At 37.5% G+C, this 25,757-nt stretch overlaps 1 protein-coding gene across 1 annotated transcript; it reads left to right on the top strand.

Moving 5' to 3' along the window:
* The first annotated feature begins 17,734 nt into the window (after positions 1 to 17,734).
* On the top strand, positions 17,735 to 25,477 carry LOC142345501 (uncharacterized). The gene is made up of 3 exons (XM_075397574.1): positions 17,735 to 17,978; positions 23,797 to 23,870; positions 25,227 to 25,477. Exons 1-3 carry the CDS (start codon positions 17,800 to 17,802, stop codon positions 25,457 to 25,459), a joined length of 486 nt encoding a protein of 161 aa, XP_075253689.1. The 5' UTR covers positions 17,735 to 17,799; the 3' UTR covers positions 25,460 to 25,477.
* The last annotated feature ends 280 nt before the right edge of the window (positions 25,478 to 25,757 follow it).

The raw sequence follows: 25,757 nt of genomic DNA, 5'->3' as shown, positions 1-25,757 counted from the left end.
TTTTTACATTGTCTGCATCACTTTTGTATCAGTGTTAGTGTCCGCATCTTATACTTTTTTCTCATTGTTTTGTTCAAAATTCGGATTAGTCCTTTGTAGGAGTGCTAATTGAGTTGCTTTTTGCTGATACATTGGATTATCTACTATTTCTTCCTTGGTTGGGTTTTTTGAAACGAACACTTTTTTGGGGATCGAAACAAGCTCTTCTGTATGCCTTATTTGACCTCTAAGTGAATATAGCACGTTAATCTCAACGCTTGAATCAGTTCTGTTTTTTTGCCTAAAACGTTTCGCTTCTTCAAAATTATTTTCGTTGATAATAATTGAGCAACTCACAAAGAAAACTTAAAAAGCTACTTGGTGCTTGTTTGAGGAACTTTCTGCAATTGCGCTCAGGCAGCACGAGCATTTTCTTTTGCATCCATAAATCTTCCTCTCTCATCTGTCAAAATAGTTAAAACCACTTTGGAGGAAGGTGGATGAAAAATTGTTGAATCTGGTTGTACAATATTTGAACATTAGCGCAATGAGACTGATGTTTTTGGACCTAAATCAATGAACAAGTGTCCAAAAGGTTATTTTGTTGCAAGTTCATAGTTTTCCTTCAAAAAATATGTATTGTTCAACTGTTTTCCAACATAGATGATCTGTTGTATGTCTCTAAGTGATTTGAACAAAAAGATATGAGCCGTGTTCAGATCAATTGTTCACTACAATTTACTCTGTTGAAATAAGTTATGCTTAAAATAAATCGCACTAATGTACCTATTGACGTCCCGAAGTTGCAGGTTTTGAAGATTCTTTGTCATTGAAAATTTCTTCACACGACTCGTCAAACACAAGCAGAGCACATTCCAGCTGACAAAAAAAACGAATCCAGAAAACTTAGTGGAAAAAGGTTCACTTTACGCTCTTCTATTATGAACTGTGGCTGCTTGTGTTGATAGAAGAAGTAAATAGAACTAAAATTTGCATAGAAAGTGTTTCTCAATAACATTTGGTAAATAAGTTTTGTTTTTTCACAACAAAACCTATCGCAAACAGCAATAAAAAGCCTATCGCTAGTGCATATTATTTTGTTCATAGCTATGGATTTGGAAGAGCGTAACCAAATGTACAAGCAAACAATGAAAACTAAAATGTTGATTCTTCACAAACAAGTTTGGAAAACGCAAGCTTGGTTAAAGACACTACAATAAAAAAGTATTATTAAAATTTGAGTAATTTAAAGGTTTTTGGAACGTTGGAGCCAAGAATTAAGAAACTTCCGCGAACGCCTCTTTTGATTTTCCGCATCGAAATCTAAAGCATTGAAACCCCCTCAATTTAGCGGAGTCTATCTGGTCTTCATTAACACTTATTTGAAAATGAGTTATTTGCAAAATAAATTAACACTTAGTATTCCTTTCAATCCAAAGGAATTAATAAATAGTATCACTCGAGTCTTTGTCGTCTGTTTTGTTGGTCACGTTATAAATTGCCTGCATGCCGTGATCACTTCCATGGTAGACAATAGACTCTACGTTGCCTTCACTGACCATCTTTTTAATTTCATCAGGGAGATTTTCATTTTCCAGAGCTATTTGAACTGGTGCTGGTCACTAGGGAGTAGGTGAAAGGTTTAGTTTCAATTTTCTCATTTTCTGTTGTAACGTCATGGTACATTTAAAAATATTCATTTTAGGAATGATATTTCTTCAGCGTCTCAATTTTCCGAGTGTTGTAGAGAATCTGTTGTTTTTGCAGAATTTTTGTCCCCGTGAAACCATTTTCTCTTCTTCTTACTAAAGTCAACTGATTATGATTGGTTACGCAACTGCACACATTCGAAACTGGAGATAAATTCACTTGAAGAATAGACAGAGATGCCCTTTCAACTCGACGGCTCATTGGATGGCAGTGAGATCCAATAGAAATACAACTCTGCTCTCCTGTTAGCAAAATGTTTACTTCTTTGCTTTTCTGATAGGTAGAAAGAATGCAGAGCGCGAGTAATATTATCAATTGGCGACTTAATATCTTCAAATTTTGGACATAGAAGAGTTTCCAAATCTATTCCCTCTTTATGCAAGAGAGTTTGAAGTGATTATTTTTTCTCTTTCCCTTTGGCATAAAATTTCACTAAAAGGAAACCAAAATTTACTGGCGAAAAAAATTTGTGATAGAAACCAGTAAGGATGAGTACTGCTGTTCCAAGACAAACTATGTAAAATTTAGTAACCCACTTATGATATCTCCTGTCACTGGCGGAAAGTGAGTTGAAGGAAATTGGCGGCAGAAAAGGAATTTTATCCGAATAAATTTTCGAACAAAGCGCTAACCCTTTTATTATAAAACCAGTATTGTTGTAAAGAAAACCTTCAAATTCCAGTATCACTATTTCTTGTTACAGCATTCGAACAAAAGTGAGCAAATTGTTTTTGAACGCTTTCACAAAAAAACAGAGAGCCAACCCCGTGATATGACCCAAATACAAAATGACTGTACTCTGCTATAAAACCCGATGCGTCGTGGAGTATTGCTTGAGCTCGAAGTATTTTGAACGATTTGAAATTTTTGTTCAGCGGCGAATTATCAATTCCAATTAGACGGCCATACGGTATCAGCTTCAACGTTGTCTCCAAATCAATATCAGGATCGAGGTATTGACAAGCAGCTAGAAAATACAGAAATCTCTCGCCGTACTTTTCTAAAATGTTCTTTATCTCCAGGTAAATTTCAAGAACAGTTTTTTGATCAATGGTTGCTATTGTTTTGGTCATCCTTTTCTCCAAATATTAGTCTGGCAAAATCAATACTAATCTTACCTGCTAGGATTGACCACCCGAGCTCCAGACCAAAGTATATACACAAAAAAACATGTACCGATAATACCACTCTTTTAATATGAAAGATCTCTCCTCTATCGCACTCGCGAAATATATATATCAACAATAAGCCACCAGACAAACACATGTAGCGCAATTACCACTTCTCTAACATAAAAGATCTCCCCTAAGGAATCAGGGATCCCCTCTGCCAAAAAGATCTCGAAAAGATCTACCCTCCCCGATCTTCCTATAGATATATATATATATATATAAATATATATATATATATATATATATATATATATATATATATGTAGAAGATCGGGGAGGGTAGATCTTTTCGAGATCTTTTCGGCAGAGGGGATCCCTGATCCCTTAGGGGATATATATATATATATATATATATATATATATATATATATATATAGGAAGATCGGGGAGGGTAGATCTTTTCGAGATCTTTTCGGCAGAGGGGATCCCTGATCCCTTAGGGGATATATATGTATATATATATATATATATATATATATATATATATATATATATATATACATCTATACGATACTACTACTACTACTACTACTACTACTACTACTACTACTACTACTACTACTACTACTACTACTACTACTACTACTACTACTACTACTACTACTACATGATCTGAAGGACAATTTGAAGCGAAAAGTGTAAAGCTCATACCAATTTGAAACAACATTTTTGTTGAAATGCCAATTTAAAAAAGTAGTAAGGGTGGTTGTAAGGGTTTCAAATTGGCATTTCAGATCAATTTTTTTAATATGATATTGAGATTAAGTTTTTTACTACTAAATTTTTACAATATTTTTCAAATTGGTATTGAGAATACGTTTTTTACTACCAAAATTTTTACAGTAGTTACAGACTATTTTTTTAAAAAATTAACTTTTTCTCAAATTTTACAGACTTTTTTCTCAAATTTTACAGACAAACAAACATTGCGTCGGACGTTTGGTCTATTTTTCACTACTAAAATCGTCGGACGACTGATTAAACATAGTACTCTTGGTAGAAAAGACAGGTACTTTAGGTAAGTTATGATTGAACAATTAAATAACGTTAAACAATTACAAGGTTAAACATTAAGTTATGATTACAAGGTTAAACATGTTAAGTTACAAGGTTAAACAATTAAACTAGGTTAAACAAGGTTAAACAAATATAATGGCTAAAACAATAAAAAATTTATCTATTTTTGAATACTTGAACAGCAGACTTTAGTTTTGTGTATATCCGCAAATGCGCATCGTTCGATAATCTAATTCCAGCTTCCTCACATCGTGCCTTGATGTCGGGAACTGAAACTGTGGAACTGACTCCGGAAAACAGCAAGCATGCTTTCTTTTCGGGGTCAGTCCACGCGGGGGCTCCCGATTTGACGCGGAATGATTTCAAAGACTTTATAAACTTCTCTCGGAGAACGTCTTCACTACTCTGACCTATAGTTGACCTCCGTCGAGCGTCTGCAGTAACCGTTTGTTCCCGAGTCACGTTTGCAGCAGGTTGTTCTGTTGGAGTAACCGGGTTAATTGGAGTTAGGTTAACTGACGGCCTAATTGCATTGAATCGCCGTACGATTGGTTCCGAACATATAGGCGTCTCCATTGGCGTCTGTGGATCAATGGGATGTGGCTCTTCGGGCGCTTCAAAGTCAGACTCTACATCAGACTCTTTGTCGTCTACTTCTGCTTCTTCGGCTTCTTCGGCTTCTTCCGGTGGGATATCTGACGACAAATCGTCACAATATATCGACAACAGCTGGTCGCGGTCCTCTGAGGTTCCCTCTCTACCAATGTAGATATCCTCAGCTGTTGTCTTGTTGTGAGCCGTTTGTGACAAATGCGCTTTTGTCACCCCCTCTGGAACCTTGCCAATGAAACTTTTCCATCGGCGTTCCCAATACTTTCTGATGGAGTTGGCGTTAAATCGCACTTCGTTTGGGTCATCGCCGAATAGAGTAAAGAAAGTTTCCTGAATGTGTTTTGAAATGGACCGCTCAATTTTGTTCTGCTTCGAGCTGAAGACATACTTCGACTCCATTGAATCATTCTCGTCGGCAAATGTCTCCTTTAACTTGTAAAGCAGCGGTATTTGATCGGCCTTTATTTTCAAATACAGCGTATAAAACTTTCCCGTCTTGTGCCTATCAGTTTCCAGAACGCTGTTTTCTTCAATGTACTTGACGTCCTCCCAAGTGAGTGCCAGTAAGGGTCCAGACCGTACATTAAGTCTACCTTGTAGCACAAAGAAATTTAGGGCCTGTTGTTGCTTGTACGTTAAGGTAGATGTTGCTAAGTTGTCCTTTAGATGACTCAAGGCCAGCTTGTGACGATTTCGTACCAGAGCAATCGACGGGACCCGGGCTCGCAATTGTTTGGCTGTGGTACGATAGTTCTTAATAGCTGCAGTGGAGAACGCTTTCCTTACACTTTTAATTGCCGCCAACATCGTTGAGTGCTCTCGTTCCATCCTGTTGGAGACACCGTCTGAATACAAAAAACAGTAATCAACGAAGTTGCTGAAAGTTGCGAGATAGTTTAGCATCGTTTGAGGCTTCAATCCTCTTCGCTCTTGCAACTGGAGGCAAGCTTGTAATAGTTGCTGTGGTCGCCTCAGACCTTGTGTTTCCCCATACAATACAGCCATCAACTGAATTAAGCCTGATCTGTCCTCGTTGCAATATTCATTGCCCGCACATTTTGCCAACTGTTTTTGGTGCTCAGTGAACCTGCGGGCAATTTCTAAATCGCTGGTCCTCGCAATTACTGAGGACTTCAATTTGGCTCTTAGATTGTCTGGAAGTGAACTAAAACAAACAAAAATATAACTCAACCGAAATACATTGTAATTTATTGCCCAACATTGTCAGACGTTTGACTCAACATTGGAGTGTTTATGCAACTGTCAGACGTTTGACTCAACATTGGATTGTTTATTATGCAATTGTCAGACGTTTTAGTAAACAATAAATTGGTTATGCATTGGAGTGTTTATTATGCAATTGTTAAACGTTTGACTCAACATTATATTGTTTATGCAATTGTTAAACGTTTGATTCAACATTTAATTGTTTTGCAATTGTCAGACGTTTGATTTAACATTGGATTGTTTATGCAATTGTCTTACGTTTGACTCAACAAAAATGGTCTCCGAGTAAAATAACTTTATCACTTACGCCCTGCTTTCCGGATTCTCCACTCTCGTGACTGCAGAACAATCGCACTTGTTGGTGTACTTGTGCGTCACCAGAGAAGCAAATCGTCTGTAGCAAGCCATACAGTCATAAATTTTGTGCTTCTTCTGTACATTTTTTGTCCTGTAGAAATCGATGATAAAGGTTATCTCTGCTTTTTCGAGAATGTCATTGTGTTGCTGCAAGTGCTTGTCCATTCTCTTGACAACGGCATGACAAACTAGGCACTCCAGAACCGGATCAGTTTTAACTTTCTTTGGTCGTTGGAGTCGAGCCTTCTCGACGTTTGGTAACATTTCAACGATTGCTTCACGGATGGGTACGATTTCAACGATTGCTTCATCAGGCGGTGCTTCTTCGACGATTGCTTCACTGGGTGACACTTGAACGATTGCTTCATCACTCGGTGCTTCCTCGACGATTGCTTCACTGGGTGACACTTGAACGATTGCTTCATCACTCGGTGCTTCCTCGACGATTGCTTCACTGGGTGACACTTGAACGATTGCTTCATCACTTGGTGCTTCCTCGACGATTGCTTCACTGGGTGACACTTGAACGATTGCTTCATCACTCGGTGCTTCCTCGACGATTGCTTCACTGGGTGACACTTGAACGATTGCTTGATCACTCGGTGCTTCTTTCATGCATGTGGTGCACTGGCAATTCCTATTATTATCTCCAAAATAATCAGGGCTATAAAAAACTGAAATTTCTTCGTCAATTTCAATTGTTCTAGTTGTCTGGATTGATATGATCGTTTTGTTCTTTTCACCGGACACAACATATCGGGCGTTTGGGTTGCATTCGTGATTGACGAATGAAGCAGGTCCGAGCATAATCCGTGTGCTCTTAAAATTGTTTGTGGGGGCAAAAACCGAAAAAGACATGTCCTCCGTGAGCTCGTCATCAGAGACAGTTTCTGTAAAACCCTCCAGACCTGAGATGACTGTTTTTGGCCTGAATTTCTTCTTGGCGACAACGCGCATCTGTGTAAAGCCATCTTGTGGTTCATATTTTGAAGTAGTGAGGAAACTAACATTTTCAAGGGAGTCGAGATATGATTTGAACATCTGCGTGTACAGAGCTTTTGCTTTCGGATCTCTCATCAAAAGAGATTGAAAGTCTGAATGAAAACAGAGCTTGTGTGTTTTCAACGTTTGGCAGTCAATTAACTTTTCAGTGAGCTCAGCATCTATGAAACCAAGAATTTGCCAGTTTGCGTTTACGATATCTGTGCCAAAATCTTCGGGTTCCTCGTGTACCTCTTGTACGGGTTGTCTATCGTCTATCGTCGGGCTGTTTGCGTTTACGATATCTGTGCCAACATCTTCGGGTTCCTCGTGTACCTCTTGTACGGGTTGTCTATCGTCTATCGTCGGGCTGTTTGCGTTTACGATATCTGTGCCAACATCTTCGGGTTCCTCGTGTACCTCTTGTACGGGTTGTCTATCGTCTATCGTGGGGCTGTCGGGCTGAAATCGTTTTCCAGCACTTGTTTCGTCGGACTGCTGCTCGCGACTTCGTTTCTTGCTCAACTTACCCTTCCTATTATTATTGTTGTTGTTATTGTGTTTGTCATCAGCAATAACTCTGTTTCTGAGGGTTCGCGTACGTGCTGTCTGACTTCGCAATTTAACCATTTTTGGATTTGAATCTGACAAAGATTTGAATCTTATTGTTGTAAGAGTTTACTTTAAAATGGCACAATTTTGAAATAGTTTTAGTGGCCTGAAATTTGAGTCCAAAAAGAAAAAGAGTCTGCGATAATTTGTTTATCTAATTGTTTATGAGGCAAGTACTAGTTATTAACTTTGTTCATCTATTTGTTTATTGTGCAAGTACTAGTTATTAACTTTTAATCGATTAGCGTCAATAAAAATATGACTAATTATCGGTTATAATTACCATTATCTTTTACCATTAGAAATGATCATTAGAAATGTCTCTTTTGAAGTTGTTCATCAATCGTTACACGATTGCATCTATCAATCGTTACACGATTGTTCATCAATCGTTACACGATTGTAAATGATATATAATATGCAATTGTTCTTGGGTGGGGGATTGTAAAAATCCCCCTTTCAAAAATTGCCCAGTTCAAGGTGACGGTCCCCTCAAACCGAACTTTAGATGATGATTCGGAGCATTGTAGATTTGGAGTCATAATATTAAATATTAAATATTAAACTAATCTACTTAGATGAGTAGAAACCCTAATGAAAATATATTCATTTTGACGTGATAGGGGCCAAACGGGGGTCAATCAATTTTCTTTTATCGATCAAGTTTTTGGGCATCACCTACTGGCTATTATTACATAAATGATAAGTTTCATTGATGATTGACCATTTCTTTGGTGATGATTGAATGTCACAATCGACCTTTGAAATGATTTAATTATGTATCAATAACAATCGTTTGACGATTGTAAAACAAATGAAAACATTTTCCAATAGAGGTCGCACGATTGCATTTACAATACAGCGAAGTTTTGAATTTAAAATATAGACGGTAATTAAAACTTGCTTATAATGTAAGTCAAATGTAACTGAGCCAGTTGTTCAACAACTGCAAAGTAATACATTGTAATTTGATTTTAAACCGTTTAAAACCAGGAGATGATATTATTATTATTATTAGCTGAGCTTTTCAGGACTGAAGAGTGATGATAGGTATCCGACTTTTTAGCGTGAAAACAATGAGCTAGAACACTTAATTTTTGTACCATGGAAAGTAGGTGTTTGATATATACTAATAACTAAGGTCACTCGTTCACTGTTGGAAACAAGTTGTCATCGTTAACTACGCTGTCTCAAGTTGTTCACCGTTAACAATCCGTAGGGTTACCTATACCCACCACCATGACAGCCCGGCTCCATTACGAATACGGCACTTACCGTGCTCGGGTTTCCTCGCTGCAGGCGAGCGGGTGATCTTATTGAATTTCTAAATCTGATTTGCATTTGTGAAACGTTCTCATTTACCGTGAAACGTTCTCATTTAGTTTATTTTGGTATAGCTAATTTTGATAGCTAATACACTTCCCAGTCAGGGGTAGTTTCAATCAAAGCACCTTTGCAACAACGCGGAACTTTTAGTATAATTTGGTTTAGCTAACTTTCATAGCTAATACACTTCCCAGTCAGGGCTAGTTTCAAACAAAGCATGTTTGCAACAACGCGGAACTTTTAGTATAATTTGGTATAGCTAACTTTCAAAGCTAATACACTTCCCAGTCAGGGGTAGTTTCAATCAAAGCACGTTTGCAACAACGCGGAACAATTTGAAGCAAACGTCGAACAATTATCTCTAATTCTTCTTTTGAAGATTCCCAACTTCTCTAATTCTTCTTTTAAAGACTCCCAACAATCGTCGCACGATCGGAAAAAATATTCGAGATATCAATAGAATTGAATTAAAAGTTATGACTCTCAATATAAATGAAAATAATGAAATAATCAGATCTAAATTTATGAAATAAGTAGTTTGACTAATGAAAATAATGAAACAAGTTTTACAAGTCTTTTGGGCTTAACGCTTCCCCACAACATTCAGTTATGTTCAAAGTAGTGTTATCCAGCAACAATTGGGGTAAAGTGGAGTCATTCAAAGCGTCGAAAATTGCAGATGTATTTGCAGTCAATTCGTCCGGCAAAGCATTGGCAATTGCCGATGTACTTGCGGTCGGTGCTGGTTGAACCTCAGCGGGGTCCTGTGAGGCAATTGCCGATGTACTTGCGGTCGGTGCTGGTTGAACCTCAGCGGGGTCCTGTGAGGCCATTGTCGATGTACTTGCGGTCGGTGCTGGTTGAACCTCAGCGGGGTCCTCTGAGGCCGATTCCCCATATCGAATTACAGGCTTTGACGGTCTGCTGCTTTTTCTCGTGCCCTCCACTGCAACCTCCTCTGAAAGTTCGTCAGGCATGTAGGAGTCGTCGGACGAGTCGTTTCTAGGGCGTTTGCTAGGGCTTTTGCTAGGGCTCGCAACATCATTGTCGAAGCTCTTTTTTCTTGGGGAGCAGGTGAACTCTCTACGCTCGGGGACTTTAATTCGGCAGACCTTCACTAGGTTGGCTTTTAGTGGATTTTTGTCCTCGGCCGTTTGTGAGCTCTTCCGGATTAGCTTCTCGCCCGTTAGTTTCCTTCTCGAACTTTCGGCGTGACTACGAATTCGTTCAACGAGTGCTGAGTTAACGTTCGCGTCCGTCGATTGTTCCCTGGGTCGCAGTAGGTCCAACGCTGAGGGGCATTGACGCACCGTTCCGTAATTGGATAAGTCGGACTTAAGCAATTTCGCTGCAGGAAGTCCAGGAATCCGCAATGTTGCCACCTCGCTTGAGGTCTTCTCAATTGACGAACCCTCGGGCAGCTGCTCATAGACTCCCCGTAAGTTCCTGCCCCCTTTTTTGTACGATTTCCGTCGTTTGCGCTGATTCTTCTCGTTGACTGGCAATTGAAGAAAACCTTCTTGTAACGAGACCAACTGATCGCCACTCAGTCCTTCAAGCATTTTCCTCTTCTTCAATTTAACCTCACTGTCACTGTCGAGGTCTTCTTTTGGCCACACTTTCTCGTCTATAAGAGCCTCATCACCGATCGTTTCTTTATCTAAACAATGAAAACGTTTTAAGTAACAATCGTTTAACGTTTCCAGCATATCACAACGTTTCCAAGTGACAATCGTTTAACGTTTCTTAACAACTTTGACCGTTGGGTATTTGTAGAACTATTTGTTGAAGCTGTAAAAATAAGCTAGAAAATTCCTGATTAAGAGGTTTTAAAATCTTACCAATTTCGGTACAAGGTTTGCATGTCCTGGCTTTGTTGATCAGATCCCGATTTGAAAAGGGCCACCAGACCTTCTGCCCCATCTCAGTCATTCCCCAGCTTCCTGGATGGCTGGCATGTATCTGATCAACGACTGCCTCTTTGATAGCGTTTGGGATCGCCATCTTGTTGTTGACAAACACAATGCCGTTTCTGACGGTGAGCGATTTCCAGTGACTGTGTATATGTTTACTCAGCGACCTGCATCTCTGCTCGTCTTTCAATTCCACGCATTCTCGCACTTCTCTGAGAACCGTGTCGCGGTTGGTCAGCGCTGCGACTAGGGTGTCGTTGAAAATGCTCCTGATTTGGTTCTCTGTGACCATGTCCACTCCAGTGCTTTTAATTGGGGAGACGAAAGGAGTCGATGTACTTGGCACTGGATCAGTTAACGACCGAACTATTGGGTTTGATTTAAGAAACCCTCTTAGATTCACTCTGCTGCCAACCAAATTTGAGTCAACCGATTTGTTTAAATCAGGCGAATTGTGTGACATTATTGGGCAACTAATTTAGGATTAAACTATTTCAAACTAAATTAAACTATTTGAGGCAACGAATGAGGATGAAGTTAAACTATTTGAAATGTGAAGTTAAACTATTTGAAGGCAACGAATGAGGATGAAGTTAAACTATTTGAATGGATGAAGTTAAACTATTTGAGGCAACGAATGAGGATGAAGTTAAACTATTTGAATGGATGAAGTTAAACTATTTGAGGCAACGGATGAGGATGAAGTTAAACTATTTGAGACAACAAAAGTTTCAAGATGAAATTAAACTATTTGAGGCAACGAATGTTGAAAAGTTGAGGATCAAGTTTATTCAAGCAGAAATTTTGGGCAAATGATACTTGGTAGCTCTGCTCTCACTATTAATACTTTTGCCTGGATACGACTCGCCTTGTAAAAGTGACTTTTAATCGTTCGGTTAAAACTTCTACTACAAATTCCAACAACGAACTAGTAGTAGTGAGTAGGTAGTGTATAATCTGTTCGTTGTAATCGTTCGGTTAAAACTTCTACTACAAAACCCAGCAACGAACTAGTACTATTTAATTTCGTCATACGATTAAAAATTTCCGCTTTAGTATTCCACTACAAATAAATATACATGACTCTCTAGTATGCCAACAACCACCTCACGATTGTTAACCAAATGAACAAATTCATCAATCGTCTTACGATTGCAGTCTTATGAAAATATTCAACAATTACCCCACGATTGTTGGTTAGATGAACAAATTCATCAATTGTGATACGTTTTTTAGTTAGATAAACAATTGTAAAACAATTGTGAGTCAAAAGAACAATTGTCACACGATTGTGAGTCACATGAACATATTTAACATACTTAGTTTGAACAAATTGGACATGTTTAAAATGCATGAACATTTTAATCCGATTAGAGTCCAGCATTTTGGTTTTGAAATAAAAATATTCAAAAATAAAATTTAATATTTTCAAAAATTAACTAAATGAACTAAATTTCGGGTCTTTCCCATTATAGCCCCCCTCACAATAATATAGCCACCTTCACGATTGAGTGATCACGATTGAGTGATCACGATTGAGTGATCAACGGTTGCAAATATTGTTTTTATTGTCCTACAATTGCAAACCTTTTAAATGAATTGTTACACGATTGATACTTCCTTCTGAGAGACTAATGAATCAAGGGTGATACGTCCTGTAAGACTTCCTTCTGTCCACCTCATCATCCTAAAACATTTATTTATATATACAAAAATTGACTTTCATCAAGATTTGTCAATGGTAGACTGCATATGGTTTATATGCAAACGCTTGGCTTTTGCACTGATAGTTTAGATTGTATCAACTAACTCTTGGCTTTTGCACTGATTTTGTTTCAAGTCCCAGCAAACAAGTGCACATGCAAATTTAGTTTGAACAAATTGGACATGTTTAAAATGCACGAACATTTTAATCCGATTAGAGTCCATTTTAATCCGACTCATTTTGGCCAACACTCGTGTACATACATTGTATGCAGCACTTTGGTTTTGAAATAAAAATTAGTTTTTTTAAAACTTTGAGCTATTGGTTGGCACAAATTTGACTTTTGTATTAGATTTTAAGACGAAAAAAATTTGTTTCGGTTCTTCTTACTACCAAGATTTAGTGATGCCAAAATGAAATTTTGATGTTTCATATTGGCAGTACGACAAAATTTTTGCTTCAAAATGGTATATAACTCAACTCTTACAACTTCGAGGAAAAATTTTTGAAAGTGAAAATTAAAAATTTTTTTTGGGTCCAATGACCTTGCTTTCTGCTTTTCTGGAAAAAAAAAGTTGATAGTGGTCACCGAAAAAAAAATATAGGTGATGCCAATTTAAGTGCCAAAATGAATAATAGTAAATTTCATATTGTCCCAAGATCAACTTTTTCTACTACTTCAAATTGGCAGTCAGATCAATACTACTACTACTACTACTACTACTACTACTACTACTACTACTACTACTACTACTACTACTACTACTACTACTACTACTACTACTACTACTACTACTACTACTACTACTACTACTACTACTACTACTACTACTACTACTACTACTACTACTACTACTACTACTACTACTACTACTACTACTACTACCAATACTACAACTACCACTACTACCACAACCACTACTACCACTACCAGTTTTACCACTACCACTACTACCTATACAACTACTACCACTACTACTATCAATACTACCACTACCACTACCTCTACTACCACTAACACTTTTACCCCTACCACTACAGCCACTACTATCACTACCACTACTACCACTACCAGTACTATCACTACCACCAATATCACTAACACTATCAATATTGCCGTTACCACTACTGCTCCTACTACTACCACAACCACTACTACCACTACCACTACCACTACTACCAGTACCACTTTCACTACTACCACTACCACTACTACCAGTAACTCTACTACCACTATCACTACTACCACTACCACTACCACTGCTACCACTGCCACTACCACTACTACCACTACTACCACTACCACCACCACCATTACCATTACCACTATTCCCACTACCACTACTATCTATACCACTACTACCACTACTACTATCAATACTACCACTACCACTACTACCACTACCACTACTACCACTACCACTACTACCACTACCACTACTGCCACTACCACTACCACCACTACTACTACTACTACTACTACTGCTGCTACTACTACTACTACTACTACTACTACTACTACTACTACTACTACTACTACTACTACTACTACTACTACTACTACTACAACCACTACCACTACTACTACTACTACTACTACTACTACTACTACTACTACTACTACTACTACTACTACTACTACTACTACTACTACTACTACTACCAATAGTACATCTACCACTACTACCAAAACCACTACTACCACTACCACTATTACCACTACCACTACCACTAGCACTGCTACCACTACCACTACCGTCACTACCACTATCATCACTACATCTTCCACCACCACTACTACAACTACCAATACTACTATAAACACTACCACTACTACCACTACCACTACTACAACTACCACTACTACCACTACTACTACTACTACCACCACCACCAATACCACTACCACTACTACCACCACCACTACTACCACCACCACAGCTACCACTACTACCACCACCAATACCGCTACCACTACCACTACTACCATAAACACTACCACTACGGCCACTGCAACTACTACTACTTCTACCACCAGCACTACTACCACAACATCTACCACTAATACCACTACCACTACGACTACTACCTCTACCACTACCACTAATAACGCTACCACTAATACCACTACCACTACCACTACTACCTCTACCACTACCACTACTACCAACACCACTACTACCAGTTCCACTACCACTACTACCACTACCACTAGTAACACTTCCACTAATACCACTACCACTACCCCTACTATTACTACCACTACCACTAACCTCTACAACTACTACTACCACTACCAGTACTACCACCACCACTACTACCACTTCCACTACCACTACCACTAAAACCATTACAACTACTACGTTTTACCATATCATGCCATAACATATCATGTCATACCGCTCTTTACATATCACACCATATCACACCACGCCATACAATGTCATATCATATCACAAAATACCACACCATACCGTATAATGCCAGAAAATCTCATACAATACCATAATATAACATGGCATGACTATTCATCCCACGCCATAGCTTATCATGCCATACCATAACATGCCACATCAAACCATACCATACCATGCCCTACCACACCAAAGCATGCAATTCGTTTCCATATCACATCATATCACACTATATCACACCATATCATACGACACCATGCCATACCATACAATACAGTACCATCTCATACCAAACGATGCCACACCACACCACACCATACCATTCCATTTCATACCATACCATACCATACAATGCCATACCATACCATACATTTTCAAACCATATCACATGATAGCTGACCCTAGCAAACCATACCATGCGCATCTCACCTTACCATACCAAACCATACCATACCATACCATAGGATACCATACCATACCATATCATACCATACCATACCATACCATACCATACCATACCATACCATAGGATACCATACCATACCATACCATACCATACCATACCATACCATACCATACCATACCATACCATACCATACCATACCATACCATACCATACCATACCATACCATACCATACCATAACATACCATACCATACCACACCATACCATACCATACCATACCATACCATAGGATACCATACCATAGCATACCATACCATACCATACCATACCATACCATTCCATACCATACAATACCAAACCATACCATATTATCCTTAATATACCATAACATACGATACCATACCATACCATACCATGCCATACCATACCATACCATACCATACCATACCATACCATACCATACCATACCATACCATACCATACCATGCCATACAATACCAAACCATACCATATTATCCTTAACATACCATAACATACGATACCATACCATACCATACCATACAAGACCATATAAAACCATATAACCTCATACCATACCATAACATACCATACCATTCGATAACATAATATACCGCAGCGTTCCATGCCATTCCATCAGAAATCAAACCATACAATTTCACCACAAGATAGCATAACATGCCAAACCATAACATAACTTACCACACCGTACTGTTCCATAGCATACCATAACATACACATCTCACAAAAAAACCATAGCATACTTTGCCATACCACACCATACCAAGCCAATTTCATACAAAACCGTAACATACCATATTATTCTTTTCCATTTTATAAATTACCACATCTTAATAATCAATAACATTTTTATCCCTACAGTGCACCTCCCCTTTGGCCGAAGCTTCAGATATTTAGTCATCAGATCTTTAGAGGAATGAATTCCAAGTCATGAAGACCAGAGCATCGGTGCTAAGATCATCTGGGGTCTACCTCTTTGAGGAGTCGAGTCCCGTGAGCCTCAAGTCTCCTTAAAACCATCTTTCGGGACTTAGCAGAGCATGTGTTGTCTGGACCAAACATGTAGTGTAGTCACTCTTTATCTTTTAGCTCTGCGATCACAGTTGCAACACTACTCTGTGATGTTATTTCTGTGACTACCACTACATCTATCTTGTCTGGACCTTACACAGTTTTTCCTACTAGAGGACTTTCATTTCAGATACTAATTGTGCGCAGGGATCACACACAGTTTTCTCATCCAATACTAATCAACTTTCAGTCAATACAGTGTAGCATTCATCTCAAGTTCCCTCACATCTCAACCATACTAACCTTGCGTTCGTTACCTACTAACAAAGGTTTTTGGTCCATTAGAGTTCGCAAGAGACTTACATTGGAGTCTAGCTACTAGAATTCGCTACTAAACAATCAAAACATCATCTACTAGTCTCGATTTGACTTTCGTTACTTTGTTGACTTTCGAATCAGTTATCTTTGACCATCTTTCGCATCTTGGAGACATTTCCAACAGTTGAAGTCGGCGAGACACGACTACTAGAGCCACTTTTGTTCACAGGGTCCCGCCAACAACCACTTTTGCTCCCTTCTTTCAAGGGCGCTATTCCGAGCTCTGCCTTAACTCCTTCATCTCAGGCTCATGCCTGCGGTGATGAGTATCGGACTGACAAGGAATTCACAGCAAATTTGTTTTGAGTCCAAGGTGGCTTGCTTAGGGCACACTCCTCTGACTATCTGCTTAGCTAACTTCCACTAACTGAGCTAGCAGTAGTTACCCGGGGGCACTGCGAGGAGGTTACAGATCATGTCTACACCCTGGAGGTTACAGATCACGTCTACAGATCCTTTTCTTCTGTTTTGAGCTATACCTTATAAACATGGGTGTTGTCAAAACTTTTGCATTTGCTTCTCAATGTTACCGATGCAGAATAAAAACAGTTATTCAGCAAACGTGCTATTATAGGCCTCGAATACTGAGTTTCCGAAACCTTATTTTTTTAATTAAAAAAGCTTATTGTGTTGTTTGATTGTGCATGATCATGCTGCTTCTATCAGTAGTTCCAACTGCGTGCGTTGTACTCCTCTGCTTGTTTACGTATTATAGTCTTTTTTTTCAATTCGGCCAAAACTTGCGAGGCTCAGAAATATTTTTTGAGCATTCAGTCAAATTTGCATCAAATTCAAATCACAGCAGTTTTTTACTCAACGCGCCAAAATTCACTTTATCAGTGGCATAGGGAAAACTTTTTTTCCTGATTCATTTTTTACAGCGACTATTTTGTCTTTTTTGTCTCCAATCTATACTGGTAAAACAAATAGTCAGTCTAGAAATGCTGACAACAAAAACTTCGAGATTCCTCAATATAATTTTGTTGTTGACAGTCGTGGGCAAACTCTCTGCATCATGTCCTAAGAACACAAGCCTGGCAACCGGTATCAAGGGTCGTTGCTTTCAGTACATCAATAAAAGCCAAACGTTTTCTGTAGCCTTGGATGACTGCAAGTCAAGGTAAGATTAGTGCACAAAAAGTCCATTAGTGCACCGCAGGATAATTAGCAATCATTAACTGTGTAGGTAGGACCTATTTAGCTAGTATCATAACCAATCCACCTAGGTGAGTGAGTTAATTCTGTCCAACGGTGTTTTTATGACCTCAGCTTGCAAATAGCGTGTGTTTATAAAGCAGACCTCTAGGTAACAGATAGGTTTTACCGATTAGGGGACAAAACTAGTGGTTAAAGATAGCGCAGAGCCCCAATCATAGTGAATATACCAGAATGGGAAGACTTTTTGTGGCATGGCTATCATTACAAAGCTGTGATACACCTAAAAAAGCACGATGACGGCGTTTAATATGAAATACGAAACATGCCTGCTTATTGGGGGCAAGAACAAATCCAAGTGTTAATCATGCAGGATTTTATAATATATCACATATTTTGTCTATACTCCAACTAAAGCCCCTTTAACAGTGCTTTCAAATTAACTATGCCATATTTTCACAAATGAAAATAAATTAATAGTGCCATTTTTGAAACGATTTAGGTCATTACAATGCTACTTTCTTCAAACTTTTTATCACACACGTTGATGTTTCTAAAGAAAAGCAGGAGTGCTAATCTCCGAAATAGAAATGGAACAATTGTGAGATGCAAGCCTCAAAAAAGGGGCTTCTGGGGTTTGAAGCGTTCGCAGATCCTTTTTTTAGTATGCTGAGCTAAGAAAACCACAACAAAGTATTCCTTGATCGATACTGATTTTCTATTCATATGCGGTATTTTCACCTTTTATTTAATACTGTTTCTCTTTGAGTTTTTAATGTTTTTTCCTATATCGTTTTCAACTCCATTTCGCTTTATGGCAGCTCCTTTATAGTTAATAGAATCTCCTTTAAACTGATTCTCAAGACGAGGTCTGCTATGACAATTAAACTTCTTTTTCGTTTGGAATTTTAGCTGTCAGATAACGTGTAGCCTGAAAGCTGTTCCTCAAAAATCACTGATTCCTGCTGTTTCTTACTACGTTGTTAAGCTCAATATCATAGCAAATAACAATATCACATGTTGTCACAAAATCAGTCTTTTTTCCATTCCTTGCAAATTTGTTGCATCTGGAGTTTGGTTACAAATTATAAGTCTTTAAACATCAGTTTTCAATTTTATTTTATGTTCAACATTTTTAAAAAAATTTTGAATGCCCATTCTCTCCCCGGGTGATCTGTTGCATTGAAGTATTGTAGTTGAAGTATTATAGTGCACAAGTGACATCGGTTGCAAATTCTAGAATCAGAAACGATCGTAATTGAGAAACAGAATAGTGTCGCAATTTTATATCTTAACCAAAGTTGACGCGGGTTCGAAAAATGTATTGCAAATATTTGGTTCAAATTTAGAATTATCAGTAAAAATGAGTTTTATTTACGGGAGGTATTATTATCTGAAAGAAAAAATAATTAACGCAAAAAACATACTGATTAAACAATTGGCTATGAGACCGGGATTGAACGCCAATCTTAACCAGTGCTGATTTAGTACGTATCACAGCTCTGATCATGTCACTTTTTAGATTTGGTACGTCTTAAATCAGCTCTTAAATCTTGGCAAGTTCTGAGTCAAGGCTTGGCAAGTCTTTAGAACTCTTGCCGCGAACGAATATCAAGACTTGATCAGTACTTCTCCAATGAAATACACGTCTTGAATTGACTAATAATTACGGATCACGTCTTATCTCAAGTCTAAAGCTTTGTGAGGACAGTCCAATACTTGTCAAGTCAAAGTCGATTATTGGAAAGACTTGGCGAATTTTGCGTCAAGACGTGGCCAGAACTTGGGAAATTTTGATCCAAGTCTTGACCAAGACTTGTCATGCCTTGAATATAGCGCCCTTGGGCAAAGTAGAGTTTAAGAAGAAATTATTTATTATTATGCCATTAAAAGTTAGAAAAACTCGGAAAAAGGTTACGAGAGAATTCCTAATCTGACCAAGCTGTTTCTTAACTGTGCAGCAACCGACTTAAAATATTCCATATATTCACACCGAAATCAAATCGTTTTTCAATGGGCAGAAAATGTGGACATGATTGGTGTATTTGGGCGATATCAGAATTTATTTCGTTCTCATTCAAGTGAAATTTGTGCTCGAATTGTCTTGTGCTTCTGTTTTCAATTAAGAGGGATTTTTAGGCAGCTCAGTTAAAATGGCGACTTTCTTTTTTCGTTACGAAAGCTATGCAACAATAAAAAATGTGCTCAACATTTGACCCAAGACTCGTCAAGTATTGGCCAAGACTTGCCCAATACCTGTCAAGTCTTGATCAACAAGACTTGCTCAAGACTTGTCAAGCCTTGGCCAAGACTTGCTAAAGACTTGTCAAGTCTTAGTCAATAGTTTACCCAAGACCTGAGGTAGCTTAGAAAAATTTGAAGCATTGCTCTTTACTTCTAGTCACATTTTTTTTCAATTTGATTTTTTACAAGCAGTCTTTTTAAAAAGTTCTACTGTTCACATTGTGCAAATTGAGTGCCATTAGTTAGATTCGTTCAAATATTTGCAATTGAGTTTTTCGCTACTGTTTTACCATTTTTCTCTCATCTTTATCGTTTTTTGTGTGTTCTTCAGTCTCACGGTTCAATTCGTTCAAGGTTAAGCAAAACTAAGATACTTTTTGGAAAAAAAGCTCTTTAAAAATTTTTGGAGCTTTGTCGTCCTAATACATCAAGGCTTTTAGCCATTCTTGTAGATAACTTCGCCAAAAACCTTCATAGCTTTTCAGCTTTCAAGTTTCAGTTATTTCAAATTGACAAATTTCATTTTGGGCAATTTTCTTACAGAAACTACCTTGTTCATCACAAAAACTACCTTCATATGTTCAGATGATTGACACTAATGATAACAGTTCCTTCTTCTCGGCGACGGAGGATACAACCATTTTGTGAACCCTGACATGGAAACTTGTCGGAAAAGTAGATGGCTTATCTTTTTTTTTATTTGACAGCTTGTTTTGGATAAAAAAGGTCAAAAAATCATTGTTTTTGTCGGGGAACTTTTTTTTGTCCTAAAATTTCAATTTTTCAGTTAGTTCGAACGAAAACTCATAACAGCTATTATAAATTTAAAGCAGTGCAAATTAAAAAAAATTGCACATTTGCACATTAGTTTAAAATAGAACTAACGAAAAATTTTTAATATTTTCCAAAATGTTTTTGTGGTGCTCCTCTCAACTTTTCTCATCCGGACTGGGGATCGGCGAGGGTGAAGATACAAATAACTATAGGACATTTGAGCAGAGCACTAGGCTTAAAACGTGGCTCAAAATGCTCTGTCCAAAACGACAAAGAAACTAAAACAAAAAACACAGACTATTTGTATGCCATAACCTATCATAGTCTGGTATATCAATTGGGATCTTTTTCGACAACTCCTTGACCCACCAAATTATTAATATTTGTGACATTCTAATAACGCCTACTTTTTCTATGAAATTTAGGCTAACATCTCTTTTTGCTTTAAGACCTACATACTACCGCTAGTCTGGATAACAATTCCGTTCACTCTGAACAACTCTTTGACCAATGAAATGTCTGCTTTTTTAATAATCTAGTAAGCGAGTTGTTCGATATTTCCGAGTAAAATACCTACTTCTTTTGTAGGAAAGTTAGGCTAATTTTTCTTCTTGTTTTGCAACCTACATAATACTGGTAGTGTGGATAACAATTTGGTTCCGTAAACACATACTTTTTTTATTGCAAGGGTCTGACCATCTTCCCAATATTGGAGCCAGATCTTTTTAGTTGCCAGTGTGAACAAGTTTTGAACAAATAGCATGAACCCGTCAAATAAATTTAAATTCTACCATGTCAATGTGTAACAAGTGTTGATTTTTGAGTCTCATCCAAGCCTCTTTTTCGGCCTGAGGTAGCTTAGAAAAATTTGAAACAATGATCTTTACTTCTAGTCACATTTTTTTCTGTTTGATATTTTGTCCAAGTAATCTTCTTTATTTCTTTTCTTCGCGGGTTGAAAAATGAGGGCCATTAGTTGGTTCGTTCAATTGTTTGCAATATAGTTGTCTTGTTATTGTTTCACCATTTAATTCTCCTATGTTTTTTTGCTTTGGTATTCATCAGTCTCCCGGTTCACAATAACTTCTTCTAATTTTAAGCTAAACTAAGACATTTTGTTGCAAATATTGCAAAATAGAAGAAAATTTGAACAATTGCCGCTGAGTCATTTCTTAAAAGTTCACCTCAGGATAAAACTTTTGCAGATTCTGAAAGTAAAAAAAGTAGCTACTCTCTACATTGAGTTTATCCTTTCTCAACCAATCACTTAAACTTCCCGTTTGCGAATTGTAAGCTTTAATCTGTAAAAAGATTTGAAATTATATCAGACCTTCCCTGTTGCAGTTTACCTCAAATTTCTAGCAGCTGTGTAATATTCAACGGTATTGACCATTTGCTTCTTTCATTAAAATATGTTCACACAGTTATCATCATCAAGCTTTACATTTTTCAAACATAATATTCGGCTTTTTTTGCTTTCTTTGCAAAATCCAATGCAAGGGCTGGTTGTCTTTTCTCGCTGAAAAAAGTTGCGTGGGGTGTTCATTATATTGGATCAAATTAGTTTGTTGACTGATTTCAAAAATTTTCAGCGGCTGACGTTCTCTGTAAAACTCTAAGAGCATTCAAGTTTTTCATGTTCAATTTTCTCCGAAACACAAAATCTTGTATTTATAAACTTCACGTTGAGTGAGCAATTGTTAGGGAAATCAAATGATTTCTTTGCTATTTACTGAAAGTCAGACTTTTTTGGCCACATTTTAAGTCTTTTTTAAAACTTAGACCGGTTTATTTGAACAAAAAATCAACTCAATTAAAGTGTTTCTCCCAAACGGATCTTGCATCAAAATTTTTAGTACTGTGATCTATTTCGTGCCATTTTTTACAAGACTAAAGTCGGGATAAACACGTTAAGTTTGAAAGCTATTAAATCTCTGCGTTTTGTTAGTCTTTAAAATTGTGCAACTTATGGAAGCTACTGAGAACACATAAAATGTTGCGTAAAGTACGTTTTGGCGGTGTGAACAGCCCAATCGTGCTCCAATTCCCAACTCTCTACCATAATTAATCGTTCGTCAGTTGTTTGAGAGCAATATGCGCGACATTCATTCTGATTTTTTAACTCTTAACAAACAACCAAATTTTATCTACAAAGTATTCTTCAGTTTGCTTTATTATTGTACGTTGCCTTAATTTTGATTATAAGTGAACGTCTGAACACTTTCTGCAAACACACATTGCTGAGTTGTGTCTTGTTGATCTTTTAAGAGAAAGTAATGCAATATACAGTTATGAGTACATATTTTTTTTCGTTATTCGGTGTTTTTGTGACGCCATTTTTTATTTTCGTGTAACTAAGGGAATAGAAAAGATTTCGATTTCGAATAACTATTGTTTGAAGCCAGTGCTTTATGATTTAAAAAATAATAATAATAATAATAAATTGTTCTCAAGTATGTATAAACAAACAACATTGTTCAATGAAGTTTACATATACATACTCAAAAGGTCATCAAAAGGCAAAAAAGCCTAGTCGTGTGATGCCTTTGGGAAGCAGTTTGTTAGCAAATAGGGGTGGGGGTAGGGTGTTGATATTGGTTTGTTTTTAATGTTTAAATAGATTGAGTGACAGCAAGTACACGTGAGGAAACAGTTGAGTTTTTGTAAAAGGAAAAAAAAATTTTAAAAAATAATGTTTTAGACAATTGCTCAAAAAAAAACTAATGAAAAAGTTCTATGATATCATTTCCTTGTATAAAATTTAGGGGACAGAAGTTGTTCGAGCCCCAGACGAAAGATGAACTGCTGAAAATCAAAAAGAAATTCTCCTGGAAGGAAGGTAAGCAAACCAATGATGATATAGCGTACTAGTATCACGTGATCTCACAGAAATCTTTCGGATGTGAGATTTGGAGGCCCCAACATGGCAGTTGGGGGCCCTTTCTCCACGAAGTTGATAGCCAGGAACCCGGGCAGTCTCCGATCACAACATTTTGCGTGCATACCACGGCTGACCTATTGAACAGATATGAGTTTTAGTTCACATACTGCTGATCATCGAATTTAGGTGCATTGGAACGCACTGATTTTCAAAATAATATCGAACTTGCTATTCTTAAGCCTAACTTGAGTTGCATCTCAATGAATTATATGAATTTTCACATAAATGAACCCGAAACACCTATGTCTGTAGCAAAATTTAAATTTTGTAATGAATACTTACTTAATACAGCTATTGTATGTCTCGGCTCATCTATTATAAAAACAGTGGTCTGATCAGGAACTTTTTTGTCTGAATATTTCACCGAGACAATTTGATCAGAGACAGATTTTCCATTTTGGAACCAATTGAAGCCTGATCGAAGTTCACAGATGTAAAAAAACGTCCGACAAGATGTAAATGTCACATAAGACGTTTTTTTTTGTTTTTCGTCTCTGTGATAGAACTGCAATGTGAATTTTTGCGAGAAAAGGGCGCCGTATTCACTTTCACTTAACATCTTTTGCAAATCTTGCAACTCAAGCAAAAAAATCGTCATGTCAGTATTTTTTTAATTATAAGTTTCCATTTTACCTTCTTTTCCTTTTATCCCATTTGCTGTTAAAAATCCCTGTCGAACCCAAGAGAAAAATTTGAGAAACCAAAGTCTTAAAAACGAATTGTTAAGTGATTGCCAAAATAAAAAATTCTTGTAATCACAGAAACCTAATTTTTTCCCAGTTTAAATAAACCATCTAGGATTTTTTTACGTTCTGAAACTATCATTACAAAGTTAAGTTTTTATAAAAAATATCCAAGATATCGAGTTGGCAAAAATAATAAGGAAACAAATAAATGATTCCAAAAATGGTTGTTCTTTGGTGTCCTGTAACTTTTTTGGGTGTTTTCACAGTTGACCCTAACCAAGGCTCTAGCGCCAGGTTGAAGAATGCAGTTATGAGACCGTTTTACAGACTTTCCGCTCTGCTCTGACCGCTGACAGGTCGTCTTATCAGATAGACTTTCCTGTGATCTGAGAAATAGGAGGTGGTTTTGTTGAAGCCGTTTCAAACTATGTAAATTAGGCTGCGCCATATAACCACATTGAATGCGACGCACACTGTCTGATCAGGCGTTACTTGGATCGCAAACCTCAGCTAGTCTTAGAAGCCTTCACTGCATGAGCTCATGAAATTAACCATAGCTTTGTTTCAGGCAGCATCTGGCTCAATTATGCCAAAACAGAGGTCATGATCGACACTCATGTTTTGGACGAATACTGGGCTAGTGTTACTAGTTTTAACCCAATGAATGACATCCTCTGGTATGAGAAACCGACAACTAAGTCTGCCTGCGAATATGCTGTCTATTATATCAAGTCGGGAATCAAGCAAGCAACTAATTGTATGACAACTATGCATCATGTTTGTGAGGCTCCGGAAAATTGAAAGCTAAATATCCATAAAGCTTCTGATGCATTCATCAACAAACTATCGAACATAAGCTAATCGAAAGCTTTTTTTGCAAAAATTATTTATCAAAAAAGTTTTTGCAAATGTTTAGAGCCTCCCGACATTTGGATTAAAAATAAGGAAGCTGAAAACATACATTACATTGCAAAGGTATGGCTAACCTCAAGCGAAGGCAAATCTGCCCTCACTGTTAGTGCTCTCCTATGTGTCGTCTTCTGAATTTCTAACTAGGCTCAACAGTGAGGGGACTCTGTCGCCCAGAAGATCGATCAAA

This window comes from Convolutriloba macropyga, chromosome 9, assembly GCF_964194025.1.
Source record: "Convolutriloba macropyga chromosome 9, txConMacr16.3, whole genome shotgun sequence".
Taxonomy (NCBI): Eukaryota; Metazoa; Xenacoelomorpha; order Acoela; family Convolutidae; genus Convolutriloba; species Convolutriloba macropyga.
Note: the sequence above shows the minus strand (reverse complement) of the source record. Positions and strands in the feature narration are given on the sequence as shown.

What these genes read in the sequence shown, in the direction of transcription:
- LOC142345501 (XM_075397574.1), top strand. Translation starts at nt 17,800, where the DNA reads ATGCTGACAACAAAAACTTCGAGATTCCTCAATATAATTTTGTTGTTG. An exon ending in TTGGATGACTGCAAGTCAAG is followed by an intron (nt 17,979 to 23,796) that starts GTAAGATTAGTG and finishes TATAAAATTTAG; the next exon opens with GGGACAGAAGTTGTTCGAGC. An exon ending in GAAATTCTCCTGGAAGGAAG is followed by an intron (nt 23,871 to 25,226) that starts GTAAGCAAACCA and finishes GCTTTGTTTCAG; the next exon opens with GCAGCATCTGGCTCAATTAT.